We start from the raw sequence: 26,825 nt of genomic DNA, 5'->3' as shown, positions 1-26,825 counted from the left end.
TGAATCCACAGTCTTATTTGGATGCACTATGTTAAGCAAATAAAATTAACACTACATAGACTATGTGAATTAAATGTAATTTAATTAACTCAATATAATAAAAATAAATAAAATTACATTTTTAAGATGAGGGGAAATATCTTCAAATGTTTCCTACACTTTCCACAATACTTTTAATATATATTAAAGAACCCTTTAGAAAGTTCCTGTGGGAAATGACAGCTCCATTTGTGTCTATTAAAGCATCATTCTGGTTGCACAAACTCAAAAGAGCAGTTACTCTGTGGTAATACCGTCTTTATCTTGGAGTCCAGCGTCATTTTGCAAATGTGTGGTATCATTTCCCTCAACAGCTCAGGACGGAATTATACTTCAGTTCCTCAGTTCTACATTTTTACAGAGGTAGAAACACAGCTCTGAACTTTTTTTTTTCTTTTGTCTGTTTCCATTTTCTTTCTTTTTTGGAAGCCCTGCTGAAAGAGTTGAGACAGTTTTGTATTCTACCATGCATAACTACAGACTAGCACTCACCAGTGAACTACAGAAGGATGGTAAGATACTAGACATCTCTTCATTTTAGAGGGAACATGGAAACATCATTTGTTTTGTTTTCTCAATTAAATATGTGTGAAACAAAAGAAAAAGCTTTTTTCAAGTTAATACATGGTGGTCTAGGAAAAGAAGAAGCAAGCAAAGAGGCCAAAACCAGGTAAAATTATTTTCAATGTTATACTTTTAAAATCATGATTAATGAATATGTGTTAGCATTTGTTTTTTAAATATCTGGTTGAAAATGGACTGATTGTACTGTCACAAATAAAGAAAATATTTTCTTACTTGGATTAAACAACTGTTAAACCTAAAGGGTTTTCAATTTAAAAGATGTAGTAATATTAGCCACACAAGAAGAACTAGAATAATCTGTATTGAAATATAATTTCAAATGTGTGTCTGTCATGCAGGTAAAAGAGGAACATATTTAGTATCTGCTATCCTAATTCTCCAGAAATATAGTAATTAAATAGGATTTCTGAGAGTATGTATGGGGAGGAAGCACTGTGAGTGGGTATTTACTAATTCCAGATTTGTTGGTAGTCAGAAGAAGATTTTTGCCTGTCATCTAAATTGTCCTGAAGCTGCTGCCTTTTTTACAGAGCCAAGGAAAAAAGAAATAGGCTAAGTCTTCTTGTACAGAAACTTGACTCACATGAAGAGACCCACTCCAGTAGATTTGGGGCCTTGTCCAAAGAATTGAGGTGAATAACTTTCATTACTGGGTGAAGGGGATTTTATTTATTCCATAATTAAAGCTTTAAGAAAGGAAATTAGGGATTTCTATTTTATTGGAAATTACATGGTAGTATAAGGAAAAATAGAGAAGTTGTTTCAAGAAATTTGAAATCTCTCTAAAATTAAGCCACTTTTATAACTTAAATTAAATAATTACATTTTATAATTTATATGCCTGTCAGTTTTAAAGAACATATTTTACTTTTTATAAACTGATGACATACCATTAATATGTTTTCACAATGTAATATTATCATAGAAAAGAGCTATTTTCTTTTTCAGCAGTTTAAAAAATGTTCTTCATATAACAGCAAGCAGTATATACATAGGGATGTTTTATAATTTTATGTGTTTAATTTAAATAAAGTAGAATAGCCTTTTAACTAGTTTAATACAAATTTTTCCAAACTTGAATATGACAATCAAGATGCAAAAAAATATTCTACTATCTATATTTTCAACATCTCTAAAATATTTTTTTGTATTAAAGATGGCTTTTATTTCTTGTTCCTCTGAAAGTTCATTAGTCAAACTTCCTGTCTCTGTTAAGAAAAAGGTTTTGTAGCATATTGTGGTTAAAGCTTCAAGGAAATTGCAGTTAAAAAAAAAGAGTTTGAAAGATATTCTTAGTTTACGTTCATCTATTTATGAATTTAAAAATAAAAAAGATAGTTGACCTCATTTCTGTGTGTGTGCGTGTGTGTGCGCATAAACTTTTCAACTTAATGAAAAATAATTTTTCCTTAAAAAAATGAAACAATTCACACATCCATGAGAAAATCTGTAATGTCATTTTACCCCACTGCTCGATAGGCAAATTCCAGAAGAGAATTGACGAATGTTTTTGAAGTGTCTGATGTAAATGGAACTTTCATTATATAAAAATCAAAGGGAAACCCTGTGAAAATATAACTGAAAAGAGCAGTAATATAAGCATATGTTCAAACAGATTCGTAAACAGACTTTGTGCACACTGCATTATAAAACATTTTGTTTCTCTTGAACAGAGTCTCCCCTGAAGAAGCAGTGAAATGGGGTGAATCATTTGACAAACTGCTATCCCATAGAGGTTAGTGATATCTTCACCAAACACTTTATTCCTTAATGGAAAATTAAATAGAGGATGCATGTAATTATACAAAACAAGCTGTCATAAAAAATTGATATAATTGGTAATTTACAGTAATCTAATTTTCAGATCAGCAAAAGTAACTAAATAACTGAATAGTCAGCTAATAGAAAGCTTTTTTGAATTTTTCTCATTTTATTAAGAATTGCTTATTAAAATTTTAATTATTTCTTTTTATTGTCAGCAATTTCAAATTTTTTAATTTTCTGATTTTTGGAGGAGATCTTCAGTTTCATTTAATATATGATTAACAAACTCTCTATGTTATTTTCATCATTAAATGAATCAAAAACTTAGAGAAGTTCTTTTGACAGATGTTTAGGGAACTAATGAAAATAGCTTTGAAAAACGATTCTGTATATTCTTTTCTCCGCATGTCATATTAATCATCTATTTTTAAAGCAGAATTTTGTACAAAAGTTGAGAATCAGGTCTGTATTGAAGACAGAGCTCTGTGTATTAGGTGGAGGATGAGGACAAGACTGAGTTGCTGTCTGACTCTCCAACAACACAGTAAAGCCAGGGCTAGAGGGCAGCCTGCCTGATTGATACTCTACAATCAGTTTACATTAGGTAGCAGACAAACAAACTTGTCATTTATTCAGTCCATGATTTCTTTCAAATAGCAAAACTGAAAATATGTATTGAGTAGGCAATGGGAAGCCACAGGGTTTATTATTCTCAGTACTAAACTGGTCATCTGAACCTGCAACCCTTCATCATTATCAAATATCTACACTTCCTCAAACCCACAGGATTTGTTTGCACCTCACATTTTTCCTGTTCCTTATTTTATTCTGTATCTGAAACATGGTCACTTCCCAGCTCTTTCCCAGCCCATCCCAAGGTGCTGATAGCCAGCTTCTCTGACTAGTACTTAGAGTAATGCCCTGTGGTTTTCATATTCTGTGTTTGCTGGAAGAATTGATTCCTGTTGCCAGGGAAGCTGGGAGTACTTGTATGTAAGTCAACCAGTTAATGAACCACCTACTTTGTTCTCATTTTCTGTATTTATCTCCTTAACTGTCCAACTCTTCATTAGCTGCTGGTGATCTGTTCATTTTCCCTTGTGTTTACTAACATCAGAATTCTATTTCTGCATACTATTCCTGAAAACTTTCCCTCTTCTGATGAATCAGATACCTGCCTCTGACTTGTAATATTTGCTCAGAGAAAGAAAATATAGGTGGAGAAATCAAGGCTTGAATTTTGGTGAAGATGTAGCCACTGAGAATAGAGAGCAGTAGTAAGAAAGGAAGTTTGTGCTGATAAAAATATAACATGGTACTCCTTCCTCCTTATTTCACTTTAAACTAGTATCAATTCCTGTTTGGGGGAAGAGTAACTTAAGCAGCTTTCTTTGATTACTTACTTTTACTCATAACTTATAATTGCTTAGCTATTAAAATTCTTGACAATTATATGGCAAACCTATTCCATTTTCACTGTCTTTTCTTTTTACCATTTTAAATTGATACATTATAAGTCTACATGTTTATGTAGTACAGTGTGTTATTTTGATACATGTATACAATATTATGATCAAATTAGGGTCATTAGCATAAGCAGAATATCAAACATTAATCATTGCTTTGTGTTGGAAACCTACATATTTCTTTCTTCTAGTTATTACTAACATCTCTTTATCTTACTCTTTCCAGTCTCTTGTAACCACTATTCTATTCTCTACATCTATAAAATAAATTTATGTAGCTTTTATATTATGTAGTACTTGCCTTTGTACCTGACTTATTTAACATAATGTCATCTAGTTCCATCCATATTGCTGCACATAAAATGATTCCATTCTATTTCATGGAAGCATAATATTCCACCTTGTCCATGAGTCAGTTTTTTATCCATTCATCCCTTGACAGAAACCTACACCGATTCCATATCTTGGCTATTAAGAATGGCACCATCCTCTCTATCTCGCTAACTCTGTTGCTATCAGATCCAATCTATTCCTCATAGCAATCTGTATCAAACTTTCCTTTATAATTCATGCTTCCAAAAACCTGTTTTGTTTTATTTTCATCTTCTTTTCTAGTCAAACACTGAGAGAAAGGGAAAAAAGATAAAAAAGTGAAATTATTTTTCTTTATCCTTTTTTTTTCTAATTTGACTATTTATTAAAAGGCGCACTTTTTTTTTTTTGTATCAGTGGACCCCAAATGCAGTATGTAACCTGGAAAATATTAAGTGCTCATATAATAAAACTGAACTTGTTTGTAAGAAAATGCTATTTCAGAGTTCCTTTGAGATTCAAGTTTGTGGTCTCTTCTGCAACATGAATGATTATATAATCTTATTTAAGCTCCCTAATCACTCTTTCAGCTTCCTCAACTATAAATAGAGATAATGTTTTTAGTTTCAATAGAAATGGATTTCTGTCAGGATTAAATGAGATGATGAATAGGAAACCAATAAATGTTAGACACTACATAAATGTCAATGATCCCTGCTATAATGAAAAATAATAATTATCAACACATTTCAAAAGCTTGTTCTATTTCCAGTATATTCTCACCTAGATAGTCACAAGTTAGAGGGTTAAAATTTCAATTGAAAGTAGTATATAAACTGGATTTATTATTTTAACTTCTTATATAACAACTCTAGCATGTTCTAATTATCCAAAGTGAAGAAAGATTCAGCAAGGTTATTAGTCTTATAAAAAAAATCCTCACCTGGAATTCTGTAATTATTCTTTATAAGAAGTCAAAATCAAATGGACAAAATTAAACCTGACACTGACATTCTCTTTCTCTTTTCTCTTCTGATAAAAATATTAAAGAGTTGTAACTATCACCAACTTAAACCAAAATGAGAAAATGTGAATAAAAACAGCACTGAAAAATTTAGACATTAATACCATCTGTTATAATCAAAGTGCTAAATAATTATATGGAATTCACAAAATATTGTTATTAGTATTATTTTACTGAATCAATATTTCTCATTGGAATGCTAATTGTAATATTAAATTATAAGTCTTAAAATAATCACCTAAATCTTCATAGCAATGGTTAAATTTAGTTCATTTCTACTTACTTCATAGAAAGAAATATATATGCATATTTTTTAAAAAAAGAGAGAGGTTCTATATTCATATACATGTACATACACATTTCAATACTTTGGTCTATTAAATTTTATATTCTATCCCTTCAGTTAATATGGGTACATTTCTCAAAATCTATATGTTGTATCTACAGGAAACAGAACTTGTATTAAACTTAGTCAAACAGGAAACTAAGTTATACCTCAAACAAAATACAATGGAAATTTGAATTTTTAGTTGCACAAAAGCAGTTGAAATTAAAATCTTATAGACTGGTTATCAGCAGCTTTAGGAACAGGACCACAGAATAGATGCCTCTTAGCCTAGGATTTAGGGGATTCACTAGCTGGACAGAGAGAAAGAGACCATCCAAGCAGAGAGCTAATACAGGCAGGAGGCATTAAACAGTGTAATTTATTTGGGGAATTAAAAACAAAGTAGTTCTTTATTGAGAAACATAATTTGAAAAAGGAAGAGTAACTTAGGGTGACAGACAGGACCCATGAGACCAAAACAGAAAAATCACTGATTTTTGTTATATTTCACAGAAATTTAGGTATTATCTATAGAGGTATTTTGATAATTCTACTATTCTCTTCAAATGTCATTCACACAATTTATCTATTCTTAATTTAAACACACACACACAGAGAGAGAGAGAGAGAGAGAGAGAAAACCCAAGGAAATCTGAATGCAATATGAACTTCAGCTAATGTTAATATATCAAAATTGATTCATTAATTATAACTCATGCACCATCATTAATTGTAACTCAATGTAAGATGTTAATAATGGGGAAATTGTAGGGTATATGGCAATCCTGTATTATCTTTATAATTTTCTATAAGTCTAAATCTATACTAATTTTTTTTTTTACTTTAAAAAATGGACTCAAAAGACAGGGTATATAATTCAGAGATAGAGCACTTTCCTGGCATGTGCTGGCCCCTGGGTTCAATTCCAGCACCACAAAAACAAAAAAACAAACAAATAAAAAAAAATAATAATAAAATATGAACTGAAATATGTTGTATAATAAGTTTTAACACAATGAAGTCCATGAGTAACTTCTCCTCATTCATTTCCTCATAGCTATTAGGATAAGTTCTTTCCACATCCTTATTTATTGGTAAATTTGTATGAAAATGCAAAATGAATCATAAAAATCTATAATTTAAAACTATATGTATAAATATATAGTATTTTCTAAATTTTATTTAATGATGAAGTACTAATGTATTAAAAACTAGTGTCAGATCAGATTTTATCTGCCATTCCTAATCATTAATTTCAAAATCAGTCTTCATTGGTTTTCTTATTGATTGACTTCATAAAAGTAAAAATTATCACTGTGAACATATGAAAGAAATTAATGAAAGTAAAATACTATATAAGTATATTGTACACATACATGTGTGTTTATTTGTAGAAGCATATTTCTAGGGATCTATGTAAAACATCTTTGAAAGCACATAATACTGCTGAATAAAATACAACTTTAAGAGTAATTGGCAAAATGATTTTTAAAATTCTGTAGCATTTTCAATTTATCTTGTAGGCTTTAGAAAACCATTAAGTGGAATTAAATCAATGTATTCAAGAATTCAACAGGCAGAAGGAAAGGTCATTCCTAAGTAGAAAAGGAAGAGTGAGAAGGGTATGAAAAATAAGAGATTTTTATGTATTCTGGAAAAGCAAGAAGATCATTTATACTAAAGCAGAGAATAGTGAACAATAACATTGGAAAATCAAGTTGGAGTCAAACTTCAGAAGACTGTGTTAGAAAATGAAATTTGATAGATAGAAAGATAGACTACTGTGAACTTCCTACAAAGTTCTAACAAATATAAAAGCTATCCTCAGGTAAGGACCTTTTTGAAAGAAAAATAGATGAACTTGCTGACTTTTTTTTAACATGCATATATTGTAGGGTGAAAAGATGAAGGTACAAGAGAAAAAGAAACAAGATAAGCCCCACATCTCTGGGTTTTATCTCCATATTAGTAGGAAGATAATGCTTCCTATGGTAAATGACAAACAGAATTGTAGGAGAAGACATACGTGAAAACAACAGGTTATAGTTTGGATTTTAGTTGATTTGAAGCCCTATAAGAAGTTTTGCAGGGTTTGGTAGGTGCATGCCTAGAATATAGAAGTGTAACTGATATATAGATATAGATTTCTAGCCATCTCCCATGGTGGTGATTGAGGAGTAGAAAGAGGGTGTTGTTTCCTAAAAGAGGAATCTCTGTCAGTAAGAAATCTTTGCATTAGTATAGAACTCCTTATGCACCTGTTTTTTCCCAGTCATTGTAAATAATGGTGTTCAACGTTTTTATTAATGACTATTTATTTGGACTTTTGGCACTTTGAATTGTGGACCCACTAAGTACATTCCTGAGGACAATTCATAATATGTAAATATAGTAATAGAATATTTAAGTCTTATACTCCCTTGATTTAAAAATAAAAACTGATTATACTGCAAAAAAAAAAAACAAACTTATTATTGCTTTGAGTAAGGCCTGTAAGGAAATGCATGCCTCACTTTTGAGGAAGGAAATGGGTACTTCTCTTCATAGTTTCTACTTTACGTCTTTTCAGGTTACTCTTCCCAAGTTTTGGTTCACAATTTTCTTTAAGATAAGGGATTCCAGTGTTCTACAAAGTTAAATTTCTCACTCAAACTGACCTACAGCAAACAGTTTCTTCATCTACCTAAAGAATAAAAATTAATAAAATCCAGTCTAAATGGCAAATGGGTCATACAAATAAAACATCATTACAACATAAGCCACACATTCTATGGCAGTTCGGAGCTATGAAGCCAAAGGTTAAAGGAGAAACAACACAACCTCATACTTAGGATATTATACTGCTCTTGGATTTTCAACTTCAGAGTTTCTTGACTTTTTGTTTCAGTTGGTTTCTTGGCATCATAAAAATATTCCAACAGATGCCAGAGTTTCAAATTAGAAGCATGCAATTACAAGCATTTCATATTTGTAGAACACATTGAGCCAGCTTCTTCCAGTGTGAATTCTAATCCCAGGTTCTATCAAGCCCTCTTGGCAGCTGCATTCCCCACTGCTGCATTCTGAAGGCCTGTTTAGTAAGTTACTGCCTCTGTGTCAGAAATGGTTCCATTGTGACCTGACTTAAAGCAGTAAGAGAAACAGGAAGTAACTAATGTGCTAGAATAATTGTGTACAAGGTTGCATATTCTCTTTTAAAAAGTAATTTGCTTAACATTTTAAATACATGAACTCCTTTCTCATTCATCATTCACTCATTTCTTGAATGAGGATTTATTCCTCTCTATTATATTCATATTATGCCAACAAAATCCACTCATGTTGGTTAATGCATCAAGAGCTTTCATAGCATGCACAGCACTTTTCTTGATTTGAGCACTTTGACTTCGTTTTGAACTGTATGAAGTCTGTATGAAGCGCAAAACTAACCATGGTAACAAAGGGCTTTTGCATAATATTCCAGAGAGGAACAGCTGGTATAGAGTCAACACTCCAGCTTTGTGAACTAGTGAAGGACTATATTTAAAATAATGTTTATGTTGTTTTCTGGAAGACTTCTATTTGAATTCCACGCAAGGTGATTTTATTCTTCTGTTCCAAATAGAATAAGTCACCCTTGCAAATGCCTGTCCTCAGTCCTTAGTACATACAGATGTGCTCATCTTGCCCCTTTCTTTTCATATTCCTCAACAGTAGAGGCTTTGTTGTTTGTATGGTGCTTTAGAGGTCAAGGCCTTACCATTTTTAGCAAGATAAACTTGAGTTCAATCCTCTCTGCTATCTTTCAGTAGCTGTAATATTTAAAACACTTAAGTCTCTGAACACTTGCAAAAATGAGTATAGTAGTGCTTCTTCATATGGTTGATGTGAAAAGTTAATAGAATTGTGCCATTAAAAGTCACACAGCAATGTACTAAGAACTCAGCAAATGATGAGTTTCTTGGCATCATAATTTTAATTAATATAATGCTATTCATTATTCACAGTCCTCAGGTTCACGTTAGGTGATTCATAAATAATTTTGTAAAATTATTCATAAATAAAAACATAAAGGAAAATTTTTTTAATAAGTAAGTCACAATTTCAGTTGTTTGGCATAAGGACAATTCCTTTTAGATATCATTACAAACCATTTTATTATAATTTAAATCTTTTAATAGAAAAAATAATGGTTGTATTCTTCTGAAATTATGACCATTCTTTATTGACTCACTTTATAAATAATATTTAAAACTGTTCTATCTATGCTTATACATGACATATGGATAAATTAATTGAAATCTTAAAAGTTTATCCTATACTGAGATCAGTGCAACTTTGTTCATAAACCAAAGAAGATATTTAGTTTCCCTTTTTCCAAACTAGAGCCGACCTGAAAGAGATCTAGTTGCAGTTAGATGTTACACTATAACCCCCTAGTGACATGCTTTTTAATATCAGCAGAGGGCACATTTCCATATGAATACTTTGTGGGTTTTTTTAATTAGTGTTATCTGAAAATGTTCTCATAATCTCTTGTGGTCTTGTCTCCAAGTGTTTCCTAATATTGAGTCAAGAAATTCTCTATAGGAAACTAGTTTATAGCAACTGCCAAGCAAAGCATGCCAGGATACTGACCCTGTAATAAGAGCTAAGACATTTCAGAATTCTACTGGAAAATAAAAAGAAACAGTTCTGAAATTAGTTATTAGATACAAATTGAGAAAATATGATTTTTTTTAGAATACAATCCAATAAAACATGGATATCAATTTGGGGGAAAAAGAATACTCATTTTAGAAATTTAAAAGAGGAAGGAAATACAGGGCTGAGCAGCTATTTTACATCCTGCTAAATATTCATCAAGGGAAAATTCTTCAGAAGAATTTTTTTTTTTTTTAAGTTGTAGCCAGAGACTGGAGCTAACTACCTGAAATTGGTTCAAGTCAGTTGGTGTACAGAGTGTTGTTTTTGCTTTTACAGACCTAACTGTGCCCCACATTTCAAATTCTACTTCAATTTCAGCTGAGAGGTTGAAAAGCATGTTTGGCCTTAGTTTCCTTTGTTTCCTTCCAGGATCATTATGGAAAAGACAAAGATGAAAAAGTAAAACCAGAGATTAGACAATCAAACAACCACAACAAAACAAAAACAAAAATAAAAACTTTTTTCTTTTGTTACATAAATAGAAAAGGAAGGAATCATCAAGCTGCTGTTAATCAATAGCTGAATGAGGCTCATTCAGCCTATTCAAGACATCAGCCTAATGCGCCAATTTCACCAGAAGTCTTGAGAAGACATTGGAATTTGGTATTCAAAAATTAAAGGAGCATAATCTTGGACAATAGTAATGATAAGAATTTTTTTTTTTTTTTAAGTTCAGGCACTGAGATGCAGGTGGTGAAAGGAATTATGGGAGGAAAATCAAAGGAGTACACACTAAAGAACAACAATCCCTATGGATACTTAAGTGCTAATAAGCCAAGAAACAACCAGCACATCTGACTCCCTGTTGTTCTCTTTGGCAGCTATTTTGGCCTAAAAATGCTAAAACCAGAGACAGATCATTTACTTTACTGTGAAACATGTATTTTTCAGTATTTGGAGAAAATCTGCTATGTATCACAATGCTTTGTTGTCCGTTGTTATTTCCCTATTTATTGTGAGAAAAGCACACTGCTCAGGGTGAGAAATAAGTCTTGAAAATAATATACCCACTGAGCTCCAAGAAATAAGCAGAGCACTCTTGCTTCTCAGTGGTCAGGGTTTGCCAACTCTCTCCGCAACCCCTTAGCGCCAAGAGCACCATAGAATGGCTGTGCTTGAGTAGAAATTATCTTACCTGCATCTAACCACTATAGATGCAGAAAATGCCTTCTCAAATTCTTGCTGAGCCTGATCTTTATAATCCTTTATAATCCTTTATAATCTCTTCACTAACATCCAACTACTAACATCTGATAATTAGGATCAATTTACCGAGTAAAAGAAATTGCAAAACCTCCCTTGTCCCAGTGAAAACTCCAATGGAAGAGATAGTATGGTAGCCGTAGGCCACTCTCTTGCAGTAGTGGGCAGTCATCCCATACTCTAATGCTTAGGGATGTGTGAGGTACCATAGCTCTTTCTGACTGCTGTTGTCTTGCACATTAATTCCCAGAACTTTAATTATTCAAAAAGATCATTTATAGGGTGTGGGGATATAGCTCAGTGGTAGAGCACTTGCCTAGCATGTGCTAGGCCCTGGGTTCAAACCTTAGCACCATACACACAAAAAATTAAATTAAATTAAATATCACTTACAACATTAAAAATGAAAAGAAAACCAATTATTTTATGACAAGGAGGACAAATTCTATGTATAAGAGTAATCAAAAGTAATATTTAAAACATAATTTGACAATTGCCTTCGTTTTCTGTTGCTGCTATAACAACTCACCACAACCTCAGTAATAAAGTCAAAATTTATTATCTTACATTTTCTGTAGCACAGAAGTCCAGTATGGGTATTGTCAGAATAAAAATCAGGATGTCAACAGGTTTCCATCCTCTCTGGAGGGCCTAAGGGACAACCTGTTTTGTGCTTGTTTGGGTCACTGGCAGAATCAAGTTCTTTACAGTTTTAGACCAAGATCTCCATTCTCTTGCAACTGTGAATTTAGGGCCAACCCCACCTTCTAGATTTTACCACATGCTTTAGTTCGTGACCATCTTCTTGTATCTCAAAAGTCAGCAATAGCCAGCTAGCTCCTTCTCATGTGGTATCTCTCTGACCCACTCTTCTGACTTCCTCTTCTTTTAAGAACTCGTGATTAGATTGAATCTCCCTGAATAATCTCCTCATTTCAAGGTCTTTAACCACAGTCACATCTGCAAAGTACCTTAAACAGGGTAAGGTAATGTTGTTACAGATGATGGGTTTTAGGGCAATTTTTCTGTCTTCCTTAAGGAATACTCTCTTCCTAAGTAAGACATACTTCTATAATTTTTTGTTTTGTTTTGTTTTAGAAATGAGATCTAAAGCAACTGAAGCTCAGTCTCCTCCCCTATCTATGTGCATATAGGATATATTGCAGGGACCTGTTGAAATTAAATGAAGTGATACACATAGATAGCACTTAGCTCTGAGAATCTTTACCCCTGTTAAAAATGCAAAACCACTTAGTTATTGCTATCTTGCTACCAACAGAGATTCCTTCTTCTTACTTAATCTGTATGGACCTTTTTATGTTAAATAATCACAGATCATGAAGAACAGTTCTTAAGACCAGCAAGTGTAAAAAACAGAAGTGACAATGAGTAGTACAGGCACAAAAAGCTAGAACTTCATTTTACAATTTTTTCAGCCATAATTCCAGAATGTTTGTTTCCTCTTTTATAAATTGTTGGATTTATTTTTAAAATATTTTTCAGAAACTTTGCATCTATCATCAGGAGAAATATTGCTATGTACTTTTCTTTCTTTTTCTTTTCTCTTAATTTTTTGTTTGGGGTGAAATAGGTATAATGCATTTGTCAGGTTTAGGTCTAAGAGTTATGCTGCCCCCATAAAATGAGATGAAAGTGTCAATCTTTCTGTTTTCCATATGATATGTAAAATTAGAAATTTTTTCAGTAGTTTTATAAAATTCACTTAATCGGGGTCCAAAGTTTTTTTTCAGGGGAAGATATTTGATTATAAAATCTACTTAATAATTTAGTTAAAACTATCAGATTTTCCACGTTTTCAGTGTCATTTTGGGTAGGTTTTATCATTTTTTAGATATTTTATTCTGTCATATAAATTATATGTATTAGCATAAAGTCATTCATGATACCACTTGCTATCTTTGTAATACCTGTAAGAACCATGATTTCTTCCTAGTATAATATGGACTTTCCAAGGTTCTTATTGTTTCCAAAGAAACACTTTGGGCATCGTTCATTTTCTTTCTATGCTATAGACATTAGTTCTTGTTTTTAATATTGTTTTTTTTATTTCTGCTCAATGTGGGATCCATTTGCTGTTTTTCAAGCTTCTTAAAGTAGAAACTTGGATCTTGATTTTGATACCCAGTTTCTTTTACTCGTACATGATTTTACTCTAATTACTGATTAAGTTGCATCTGACAAACTTTTATGTTGTACTTCCACTCTAATTCAATTGTAAATATTTTCTAATTTCCCTCAGGAAAATTAGAATTTTAAATTAAAATTAAATTTTAAATTAAAATTCTTAATCTGTGAATTATTTATAAGTATGTTGTTTGATTACCAAGTATTGAGGGACTCTTTTTGCTATATTGCTAGTGTCAATTTTTAATTCAAACCTCCTAATAGGAAAAAGTCTTAAAGACATCAAACTTTTGAAATTCAACGTATTTAAACTCATTTTACATTCTAGAATACAGAGTATCTTAGATAATCTTCCGTGCACTTGAAAAGATGTGTTTGTTAGAGTGTTTTATAATTGTCATTTGTCAATTAATAGTTTTAAGTTTTATATGTTGTAATTCATATTCTGTAGATGTGTTCTATCAATGAATTAGGGTGCAGAACTAAAATCTACACCTATAATTGTATTTTTTCTATTTATTTAATAACTATCAGTTTTCTTTATATATTTTGAAGCTCTGAATTGAGTTCCTATTTAGCATTTTTCTATGCTAGTAGTGATTGACCATTTTATAATTATGAAATGGGAATAGTATCTATTTAACAGTTACCTTCTAAGACCATATAAGATTTTTTATTCAGATTTTGTATTCTTATGCTTAATCTCTGAATTGTGTATTATTTTAATCCCTTTTCTTCAGCTTCCTGATTTATATTTAATGTTTCTTGTAGCCAATATATAGTCTGGTTTTAGTTTTCAACTTAGTCTTTTAATCTCTGACTTGTAATTGACATGAGTCCACTTAAATGTAATGTCATCATTGATGTAGATCGGGGTTGCATTAACATCTTACTATTTATTTTGGCCTAGTTTTATAGCTATTTATCATCAAGGGGAAAGTCTTGTTTTTGTTACCCTGTAATGGCCCTCCTGTATAGTTTAATAGTAATATTTTCTTCTATTTAAGATAACACTCTATAGATTAAACATCAAAGAATTTATCAGCCTTTAAAACTGCTGTTCTCTAGTACCTAGAACAGTGCTGAAATACAGCATGCAATAATTTGGTTTTCAATAAATGAATGAGTGGTTCAGTGGAGAGATCAAGATGAAAACTTATTTATAAGCTAGTTGACCTAAGTGAAGAACATATTATAGCAGTAGAGACATGCTTGAATAACCCACAGTGATACCCAGGGGGAAGTTGTGTACCTCAACAAAACTTTGCCAGCCTGTCTAAAACCACATGGACTGACATCAAACTTTGCAGGCTCCCAAACTTGATGGTGTCATCTTGATAGTATGACTAAAAGGACCCGACTCTTAGTAGAAAGTTTACACTGGCAAAACTCATGAACTGGATTCCAACTTAGTAATATAGATTCAGAAATAAAGCTGTCACTAATAGCCATTTCTCTATATATACCCAAAGAAGAAGCCAAATCATAAGAAAATTCTTGCTTGTTAAGCATAAAATTAGAATATTAATTAAATGTTTAGCTAACATCAGATAAAGATAAGGGTTGACTTCTTTAATGAACTGGTATATTGTTTAATTACATATATGTTTCCATACTTAAAATAGAACAAGATTCTTTAGTTTCACATTTCTTTTTGCTTTCTTACAATAAATGGATCTCATTGTCAAGTTTTTTAATAAATATTATAGTTCTAAACATTTTTATTTAAAATGTAAAATATCCTGAAACTGTTTTTTAACTAGTTGTATTTTAAATGATATGTTATCAATTCAATTATATTTTACATCTTTTATGAAACAATTATTGAGTGATTGATTTCTTCATGTGGGGACTAGAGATTTTGTGGAAAATAAAACTGTGGTCTTCATCTCATGAATTTCACAATGTAGCAGAGGAAACAATAGGCAATACAGTATGATATTTTAAGTGTTATCTAGCATACTAGGAAGTCATAATTAAAGGACACCCAACTTATTCTTGAGGGTTTGGAGAAATTTTTCCAAACAAGATAAACTCTGATTTAAACCTGAAAGGACAGTGTGGACTAGATTGACAAAGATAGAGTGATGAAGTTGGAGTAGGAAGTGACAAAGAGTTCATAGCAGGGGCTAAAGTCAAGAGATGCAGGAACATGGCATCCACATCAAACTGAGTCTTTCTCTGTGACTGGAGCTTTGAGTGTAGGGAAAAAAGTATAAAAGATGAAGGGCACTACTAAAAAATTTTAACCAGTGATGAATCATCATGGAATTTGTATAATGGAAAGAGATGATTGACTAGACTCTGAATAATAAGCTGGGAGGGTCGGGGGAGTTATCAATCAGGAGGTTCTTATAATAATCAATATGAGAGATAATTCTGGTCAGCATGAAGTAGTTACAGATATCATACAAATAAAAAGACTGATAGAGGACATAAGAGAGGGAAATTAACAAAATTTGATTATGAATGGGTTTGAGATGAGAAAAAAAAATTGTTAGCCTTGATGATGAGTGCCAGGGTTCTATCTGGTTTAAATTCTTGAGTGGATGGTGTCATTGAATGGGAAAGATATGGAGAAAAAGTTCTGAGTGAAACTGATGAATTCAGCTATTTCATGACTATTTTTGTGTGAAATTTAGTGGAGATGCTTACCACATATTAGTACATATCACTTGTAGTTCAGGAAAGAGATTGGAAGTAAGTTCTGAGAACTGTCAGTATGTTGATTATATTTGAGTGTTAAAGTGATTTCCCAGAAAAATGAATTTAAGGAAACGATGAAGAAGGATAAACTGAGAAGGATTCAGACAAATAACAGACAGAGGTGTAAGACAAAACTCAGGAGTGTAGCCATAGAAGAGAATTTCAGACTAATCTCCACCACAGATGCTGTTGCAGAGAGAAGAAATAACATATGGACTGGAAAAAATGTTTAATGAATATAATATTGAGGAAATTTGGCAAAAAATAATTTAAGTAGAGTGTTGAAGAAGAACCACATTTCAGTGTGTTGGGAAGTAAATGAGGCCGAGAAGATTAAGAGACCAAGCATAGAAAACTAATAGAAGACTTTATATTTATAAGGAGGAAAGATGTTTCAGTAGCTAGAGGAATTTTGAGATGAAGAGATTTTTCTTTTGATGATTTCTTGTAATGAGAAGTCTTTTAAAGATATCAAATTTTAACTCACAGAAACTATTTTCCAAAGTTGTTTGTGATACCTCTTTTAGCCTGCAGGTGTCGACAACGTGTTTAAAGTATAGTAGTGAGTAAAGAAAAAAATGCCCAAAGACAGGAGGATGGCAAAGAGACGGGGAAGATAGAAGAGTAGAGAAAAGGAGATGCCTGCATTCAATGGGATATGTAGCAAAATTAAACATATACAGATAATTGCACAGAGAAGTGAACCATGTGAACTTGGACATATGGAGCTCTAGAATCATGTGAAGAGGAGTATTTCAAGAAGAAGTGGTCAAAGTAGAGGAGTAGAGTGTGGAGATGAGGGGCAGAGATGGAGGGAGGAAAAGGGAAGTACTGGGGAATGAAATCGACCAAATTGTGCTACATGCATTTATGAACACATCGCAGAATGAATCCCAGGGTTGTGTATAATTATCATGCACCAACAGAAAATTAATTTTTAAAAAAGGGGGTCAGTACAACAACAAGTTAGAAGTCCAAGTAGAATTCATGACCTTTTCCTGTGTAAAAACTTACCTGTGGTAGTAGGAACAGAAATAGGCCACAATTAGAGAGTCACACTACTGAGAATAAGTCTGAAGATTGCTAAAAATGACTTAAACCCAACTCAGATATGATTTCCTCTGAGGAAGTTTAATTGGAAGTCCACAAAAACACATATTTTCCCTCCTTCAGTGTTTCTACAATGTTTCCACCGTATAATCAACCAACTCCACCTTCTTGGGACTTATCCAAGAGAAATGATGACTTATGTTTACACTTGAAAACCTGTACATAAATTTATGTAGCAGTTTTGTATATGAAAACAACAGCAGCAGGAGCAACAACAAACTCCAAATAACACAGATGTCCTTTATAACTGCTTGAAAATTTTTTGAGAGGATCTGCCTTTATTGAATTGGTTTCCCCATACATTCTATTGGAAAGTTCAAGATTTAGTTGAAACAAAAGTGATTATTAATATAAATAGTCTATACAGATTTTCCTGGGGTTAAAAAGGAGCTGGGGGTGGGAGAGACAGTAATATGACTTAAAAAGAGCAACATGAAATATCCTTGATTTTATCAATTAATGTCATTTTCCTGGTTGTGATTTTTATTATATTTTTGCAAGTTCTTAATGGTGGAAGCTGGACAAAAGGTACATGATTCTCTATTATTCCCTATAAGTACATGTAAATCTATTACTTTCTTAAAATGAAAAAAAAACTTTTTAAAATGCCTATAGGTCAAAAAAAATAGAATTTTAAAAATAGTTAAACGAACACTGGTTTGAAGTCAAACTCTCTTATGGCTGAATCCAAAGTCTGCCACTTTTTTATTTTAAATCTATGTAACATAATTTTATCTGACTGAGCTTTAAATAATTGATCACCAAGAATGTTATCACCATCCTCACCACCACCATTGAAATCCTTATCAAGTCCTTACTATGTACCAGTCTGTATACTAAGGCCTTGGCATATTTTACCACAATTAACCCTCTCAACAGCCCTATCAGGAAGATATTATTGTTGTTGTCTTAATTGTAAATATTGAGAAACTAAAGTACAAGAAAAAGTAATTCACTCAGGGCCACATGGTTAATTTCTAAATATGAACTTGAGTTCATAGCAGTCTTCCACAAGACTTGAAACCTCCCCCTAACATTTATGGGACTCAGGTAAAAAGAAAAAAAAAAAAAAAAAAAGCCTCATACTAGGTCTAAATGCTTAAGATTTAGAGATTGAGCCAAAAACTGCTTAAATATACATTTTATCCTTTTACTTAGACAAAGATACTTTGTAAATCATTTGAAGGGTTATATTTGAATTTAAAGTCTTGAGCCCTTTCACAGTTGTAAAGATTAAGCATGGTGAACTCTGTTTCCATCCAGGGTAATTTAGTTCCCCACTGTAAAGAGGCCTCCCTGAACTTTTGAGTAGATGCTTCCACCTGCAATTTTGACTCAACAATGAGTCAGTGTGTTTTTGTGGATGGTCTTGGGAATAGGGCGTCATGCAAATCCTGGAAACCTAGCAAACTGTACAGAGAATTCTAAGGTCCTGAGTACCAGAAACACAGTCTAGAGCCATGTAAGATGGGCTCCAAGTGAAAGGCTTCTTGGTCTCACACTCTGGGAGAGGCACAAATAAAAACAGACATAAATTGAGTGCACAGTAGAGGTCCCCCTAACTCTTAGGTCTAAGGACTTAGATCTAAGTATGATACTAGCCTTATTTCAACAGGAATTGAAGCTTTCACTTTTGCAGTTAAATTATAGAAGATCCCTTGTAAATTGCACCAGATGTGTGCTGCTGTGTGGCATTACAGGGAAGGTGTAGTATTTCTATTAGTGTTTGTACTTCTGTTTTAATGTCAAGTAGCACATATTCCCCACATTGACATTTTGTAGTCATAATATATATATTTATATGTATTTTTGGTAGATGGACTGGACGCTTTCACCAGATTTCTTAAGACTGAATTCAGTGAAGAAAATATCGAATTTTGGATAGCCTGTGAAGATTTCAAGAAAAACAAGGAACCTCAACAAATTACACTTAAAGCAAAAGCAATATATGAGAAATTTATACAGAGTGATGCTCCCCAAGAGGTACAGTATAGTAAAGATGACTGGAAAACTTTACAGCTGCTTGAAAATTTTTTGAGAGAATCTGCCTTAATCAAATTGGTTTCCCCATACATTTTATTGGAAAGTTCAAAATTTTTGTTGAAGCAAAAGTAGTTATTAATATAAATAGTCTATAAAGATTCCTGTATGTAAATAGAACACATTGTTAAGATATTATCATGGAAGAGAGGGTAAAGTGAAGTCCCTCCTCAGTTATTTTCATGTAGACTAAGAATGAATACAATTAACTGCAACTTGGTGATTTCTTCATGCATTCAGGTTAATCACTTTAACACAAGCAGCCCCTTATAGAAACTAAAGATTTCTAACAGTGACAAAACAAGAAAATCAGAGAAGTGTTTATAACATGTACCATTTTAATGTTATCTATCTATATAAAGTTTTGTTTGCCCCAAAGAATTATAACTCTGTTTCAAAATAAGCTAAAAGAAAATATCCCAATAGATGATGTAAAACACATTTGACAATGGATCAAATGGAAAACAAAACAAAACATGGTTTTCTTTGACTGCAAACTCAATAGGTAACTGTGATACAATTGCTAAAATGGCTATGAGATTAGTAAATATTATCATATTAATTAGAGTTTATATTTATAAATTTCTCTACAATTTCTATTGTATTCAATAAATGGTGATTCTTTATTTAGATGGTGGAATTGGTGGTCTGTTGCTGTTAAAAGTTTTGTTTGTAAATTAATACTGTCTTAATTAATCAACTTTCTAGAAGTTGCTGTGACAAACAGCTAAGAGAAATCAACTGAAAGGAAAAAAAAAATCTATTTTGAATTATCACTTCAGAGGTTTCTGCCTGTGGTTGCTTGGCCCTGTTGGGTCTGTGGCAAGGCAGAACATCATGGTGGAGATGCATGGCAGAGGACACTGCTCAACTATGGCAGCCAGGAAGCAAAAAGAGAAAGAAAAGGGGCCAGGGTTCCTATATCTATTTCAAGGGCACACCCACTAATCTAACTTTCTCCAACTAGGCCTCATATTTTAGAGGTTCCAGCACTTCCCAATGACACCATACGCTGTCAACCAAGCCATTATTATATGGGCTTTTGGGAACCATATAAGATCCAAATCATAACATTACCCATGGAGTAGCATTTTCTATGTGGATGTTACACCATTAGAAATGATGGTTATTTTCCTTGTTTTAGTATTTTTCAATCTTTTTTGTGTTTCAATATATTATTCTGTCTTCCCTGAGGCCAAATTTATACATATCTCAAAGCAGTGAGGAGGGTAGCTAATGGTATCTTGTTACACAGGAGAAAAAAACACTGGTTTCCTACTTGAAAACTCCCCACCACCAGACCAGGTATATCAATGGTACTGTAATAAAAGGTCTTAAAGGATTTTTGTCTTTAAGAAACGTCTATACTTCAGCATATGTTTGTTTGTAGGAAATGTCATAATGTAACGAAATAAGCAATGGGATCAACAGAAGTCTCATTAAAATCCTAGATATTTCCCAACCTCCCTGTTTTCCATCACTCAATTTTGTCTATGTAGTTTAGTTCCCCACTTTAAAAAGTCAGCGAGTTCAACCAACACTGTGTATGCTACATCCATTGCAATATTGCATTTTTCTAAATTAGAAAGTGAGAAGGGTGAGGAGCATAGACAGAAGAGCCAAATGGAATTCCAGGCCAGAATAAATCACCCTATGCCCCCTGAGGAAAACCACGCATGCGTCCAATCTTGCTAGGCCTGCTCTAACTTTGCATCAATCTAGGTGTTTGCTTAAGTAAAGTGACTGTAATTGCACTTTTTTTCCTGCTTGTCCAGGTTAACCTTGATTTTCACACCAAAGAAGTCATTACTAAGAGCATCACCCAACCTACCCTCCACAGTTTTGATGCTGCACAAAGCAGAGTATATCAACTCATGGAACAAGACAGCTACACGCGTTTTCTGAAATCTGACATCTATTTAGAATTGATAGAAGGAAGACCTCGGAGACCAACAAATCTTAGGAGACGATCACGCTCATTTACCTATAATGAATTCCAGGATGTGAAATCAGATGTTGCCATTTGGCTATAAGGAAAATTGATTGATCTCATTTTGATGGTAAACTTGTATCTTAGCTTCTAAGATATAATATATTTACATTAAGAAATTATTCTATCTTTTAAAATGTACCACATGAAAGAATTTTTAAAATATAAATCAAAGCTTTTATATTTAAAAATGTATGATGTATCTTTCAATATATTCTGTAAAACTTTCCATTTTATATCACTCCATTCATAACCAGAAAATTCTTCTTTTTAGTTAAAAGGGAACAAAGACATAGGAGCAATGTTTTACAAGACTGTGAAGTTAAGTAAAGGCTAAGGTTTAGCAAAATTATTAAGAGTTTCACCAAATATCTAGTTTATTTTTTTTTTCAAGATGCTTACAACATAGTACTTACATATCCAAATATTTGGAGAGCATTTTTCCATAATAATGAATATTCTCTTTCTCTTAGTAATAGAGTGAAATAATCTAGTTCTTGTATTGTGAGAGGACGGGAAGCTCAAGAAAAACCATAGATTACTTCTAGTATTAAGCCCGCAATAGGGACTTCTGCGAAGACATGTTGATATGTAGAGAACTTCTAGGTTAAATATAAGCTAGATTGGTAAGTGAGAATGAGATCCAGAGTTGGGTTCATTCCTAAGTGGGCCTAGACTCTCCCAGTTAGATGGTATATTTTTTTTTCTGGTCACAGAAAGATATTCAGATTATGGAGAAAAAAATGGATAAAGAAATTAAAAATTAATCATATGATGCATATGACCAGATTGGGACTGAGAAGACTATATCCTTGCCTGATAAATGAACTTACTATTGAAACAGGAGGCAATCAATGGTTTGAATGATGAGCAGAGGACAATTTTCTCAGGAGTAAATAGGTTTCAGGTTCAGACTTTTGGAATTGGGTTGAAATAAGAAATTAGAAGAGGCGAAGAAGCAATGAGTTTAATACTCAGGCATCTGTCACCCTCTCTCATCTTCAAAGCATGTTCTCCCTTTAATAACATTCTTATTATAATTTTCATTTAACACTATATTATTCAAATAATATTATCTAATAAGTATACATATATTACAGAAATATTTAATTTTAAATGTGTATTACATGGTCCATAAATGTCTGTATTTAAAGATATACATTTGGCTTTGGCAAATGTTATCATTTTAATTGAAGTGTAAAATATAAAAACTTTTGGCTATCCAAAATAATAAACATTTTCAATTTCTTCATACAGTTTATTTTTTATTTAGCCAGTAAAAGTTCTAGCTAATTGTTGATTATCTTTCCTGTTATCAAATAAGAAATAACCACATCTTTTTATTTTAAGATGATATTAATATGGAAAATATTGAGATATTGTGTCACTAATTTTAACTCTAATGTTAACTCAATTCTTTATATTGTTGTCAATATAAAAACAAAAATCATACATTGCAAGCATCATCTAGGAAAATAATTTAAAATTTTCTTTGGCTGATTTGTATTTTCATTTTTTGTGGCAGTCTCTTTTCATGAAATTTGATTGTTTCATGTACTGAATTAAGATTTCATACAAGCTTTCTGATTTTATCATGAAAATCATGGGCTGATTTTAATAGCTTTGTCCTGGAATCATGAACATTTGTTATTAGCTTTTCCATTTGTAATCTATTTCAAAATTGTCCAATTTCTTGATTGAATTATGAAATATTCAATGAGATGCTTTAAAAATGTACCAAGATTTCTTGATACAGTTAATGCCTGACTTCAAAGAGCTTTGATCTCTGAAGGGAATAACATGAACAAATACAGAAAAAAAAAAGAGTCAATAATGGAACTAGTAAAAAAAAGCCAAGTAAAAACAGACAGATAGCACTGAGCTCTGGCTGAAAGAACAGTGAAGATGTATAAACTGAGACTCTAGAAGCTCAAGGCTAAACTTCTTAACTGGATAGTCTGATCCTCAGAAATTCATATAACTGCACAGACCCTTGCTTTCTACAATCTTTTATAGAAGAACTCAAATTTTCTTATTTCTTGTGCTCTGTATGGTCCCCACATTCACTGATTTTAAGTATTGTAATGAATATTCTCCAAAGAACCTTCCGATTGGTGCACAAGCAGAAAAAAGAGTCAAAAACTATGACTGATGAAGGAAAACTGCAGAATAAAAATTGAAATGGGTGCTACTCTAAGAATAAGGAACACTTTTATAGAAAACTTACAAATACATAAAAGGAAAAATAACTTGATTTTTTTCTTTTTCTTTTTTTCTTTTTGCAGTCAAATCAATATAACACAGTGTCTTTAAAGACATTAGAAGACAGAGGTGGATTGAATTAGATCATTCTACTACCTTGCTTGTGGATTTCAAGTTTTGCCTACCAGATTACCAAGTGTTGTACATAATAGAAGCTCAATAAGTGACTTTCACATTAAATACTACAAAACTACAAAATGAAGCATTATGAGGGTGGTAGTGCATTGCACGGCCAGAGTAAAGGCTTTAACATGAGGCAAAAGACATACACAAGAGACTCACTAAATTTAATTCTAGCTCTGCTTACTTATCAAATATATGTTTGGAAAGTAACTTAAATATTCTACACTTCAAAATTGATTTTTAATATTAGAATAAAACTTTTACAATGTTCTCATGATGATTAAATTTTGAAATATTTGTAAAGTGCCAAATATAGATTAATTGACTTCAGTGTGTGGATGAGATTATGGAAATCATTTCCTGTATTTAAGTATCACATTTTAATTATAATTTTTGCCTTGGTTACACATCAAACAAATGTTCTTTGAGAATAATAAGATTTCCTTGAACAAAGTATGCGGATAACTATTACTTTTATAAAAACTTTTATAATTTTGCAGTGCATAGAAAAGTAAATCATGATATTTTAACTAAATGAAAAACTACAAAAACATATTAAAAGTTTAAATATTTTTCTAAATTCACAAAGAAAAATCTGAACTATTTAATTTTTACAAAGCAGTCCTTCCTTAGGAGAAAAAAGAACAAATCATATTGAAGATATATATCTCCAAAATGCTCACACTTAGCTATGCTGCTAACTAAGTTTAAACACATCAATTTTATTTTCATTGTGCTATATTAACTGGTCTTATATTTAGTGTCCTGACTTTGTAATTATTATCTATCTTAAGAAAAAATATATAACCACACAAATTTATTCCACAATATATGTATTCAACTATGTTAACTGAACCATAAAAATAAAAGGTAATATGTTAAAATAAATTTTCTGCAACATATTTAATGAATGGACAAATATTTAATGAACAAATTTTATTTGGTACTGATCATCACTGGATGCTCAGAAGTGAATCTAACAGGAGTGATAGAGAAAAAGGCAAAGAGAAAGAAACTTTTCTTTTTCCAGAAAGACTAGAGTTTTTGATAGTTTGAACTCCAGAATACACAGCCATATGAAAGCCATGCTTTGAACCAATCATCCTTCATCTTTACCTCAGAGAGCAAATCCACCTATGACTGATCACGTGGACCATCACTCACCTTTCCTTGCATATGCACATGTATCAATCAATGCATTTTACCTAAATTTTGTTTTTTGTTTGGTTTGATTTGGTTTGGTTCATTTCATTTTATTGGTTGTGCCTTATAAAACTCATAATTTTTTAGAAAAAAACTTAAAATGTTTATTAAAAGCAGCATTAGTAGTAAAATATTGCATGTGAAAAATATAAAACTCTTTACAAGCTCTGATTTTAAAGGATAAAATCATTTCACAGTAAACACACATGCTTATATGGTGTTTTACTTACTAATTAAATTTTCTGCCGCAGAAATGAAACTTTTAAAAGGAAATATTTTAAATATCAGAAACTTACAATAAAAACCTACTAATTTTTTGATAGTCCACTTATAGCTTCATCTCTGATTTCTTAAATGTAACAAATAAGCAATAATTGTGGGGGAAAATAAAGACTGAATCACTGTTAAATTCTGACCTATCAAAAAATGTCACAATTCTGCTTTTAGACTCTTTATATTTAACTAGAGCAAGGAAGTAGATGGAAAATTTGTCATCAACCTGTGAAATCCAACAATTATTTTCTCAACACCAAACTGTTGTTGCATGTGAAGACACTGTAATATTTATACATGAACTCAAATGAGATCAAAGCGATATAAATGAAATCAGGAACACACTTGCTTAGCCACCTGTAGCTTAGCATACCTTATACCTCATTTATTCTTATTGAATCATACAGATTCCCCATAGTTCAAAAGCATTTGTCATGCTTCACCTCTGTTTTATTCAACAGAATATCAGAAACTCAAAGATGAACAAAACAGTGTAATTTATCATTGAGGATACTATACCCAATGGAATACCTATATGAGTAAATTCACGAAACAATAATTTCAGTATCACAAGCTAAACATCCAGGTGCATCTTGCCTTACCTGGGTCTAAAGAATTGCAAGGCAGTTTTGACACAATTAGTCAAGCACCAGTGTCTGCTGTACCATCATCAGAGTATGTCTCAGTGTAGTCTACATGATGGGGTCAAGTATAGATTCACTGTGTTTCCGCTGAAACCTGATTCAAAAGGTCAATCCTTGGAAATTTGCACTGATTTCATAGAATAAATAAATAGGCATCACCCTCATTGAAAGCTCCCTTAAAGTAGGAACTCCCAGAAATGTATTTAGGTTTTATTCAGAGAAAATGAATTAACATGGAGGCTTTGGAAGTAAATTTTTTAATGTAATATTGAAAAACAGAACATTAAAGAGATGGTGACAAATGAACATCAACTATAAAATCAAATATATGATAATTGAAACTATGGAATAAATTAATTGGCAAATCACTATCCAACCCATTAAATTGTATTCATTTGTATTATTTGAATATCTGTATACTGTGATATATACAGTAATAAACACATTCTCCAATAAGCCACATGATCATGAAGGAAATGGTGGTCTTTCAGTTTAGTCCCATGAAATGAATTTCTTTTTCGTAATTACTTGAGTTTAGTTTCTTCTATTCTGCTTTTTGTCCATTTCTTCTTTTCTCCAGATGGCTATTTTGCAAAAATTTTTTAAATTCAAGAAATTTTCAGGGTACTATACACCCAAGCACATACACAAACCCACCAAACACAAATAATTTGACTTTTATTTTTATTTTTTTTTTTTTAATTTTTTATTGTGGGTTGTTCAAAACATTACAAATTTCTTGACATATCATATTCCACACTTTGATTCAAGTGGGTTATGAACTCCCACCTTCACCCCATACACAGCTTGCAGAATCACATCAGTTACACATCCATTGATTTACAAATTGCCATCCTAGTGTCTGTTGTGCTCCGCTGCCTTTCCCATCCTCCACCCTCCCCCCTCCCCACCTCTCCCCTCC

The 26,825-nt window shown here is 32.1% G+C and overlaps 1 protein-coding gene across 2 annotated transcripts; it reads left to right on the top strand.

The window, feature by feature from the left end:
• The first annotated feature begins 297 nt into the window (after window positions 1–297).
• Rgs18 (regulator of G protein signaling 18) lies at window positions 298–25,313 on the top strand. 2 transcript variants are annotated; one of them, XM_015491685.2, is made up of 6 exons: window positions 298–709; window positions 1,155–1,256; window positions 2,298–2,359; window positions 19,185–19,351; window positions 21,184–21,468; window positions 23,684–25,313. In XM_015491685.2, the coding sequence occupies exons 1-5, from the start codon at window positions 588–590 to the stop codon at window positions 21,439–21,441; spliced, it is 711 nt and encodes a 236-aa protein (XP_015347171.1). In that variant the 5' UTR covers window positions 298–587; the 3' UTR covers window positions 21,442–21,468; window positions 23,684–25,313. The 2 variants fall into 2 exon arrangements, with proteins under 2 accessions (XP_015347171.1, XP_015347170.1); XM_015491684.2 differs by lacking the exon at window positions 1,155–1,256 and having other exon boundaries at window positions 300–709.
• Window positions 25,314–26,825: the final 1,512 nt, after the last annotated feature.

This window comes from Marmota marmota, unplaced genomic scaffold, assembly GCF_001458135.2.
Source record: "Marmota marmota marmota unplaced genomic scaffold, marMar, whole genome shotgun sequence".
NCBI classification, from domain to species: domain Eukaryota; kingdom Metazoa; phylum Chordata; class Mammalia; order Rodentia; family Sciuridae; genus Marmota; species Marmota marmota.
The sequence above is the reverse complement of the archived record's forward strand: the minus strand, read 5'-3'. Positions and strand labels throughout refer to the sequence as shown.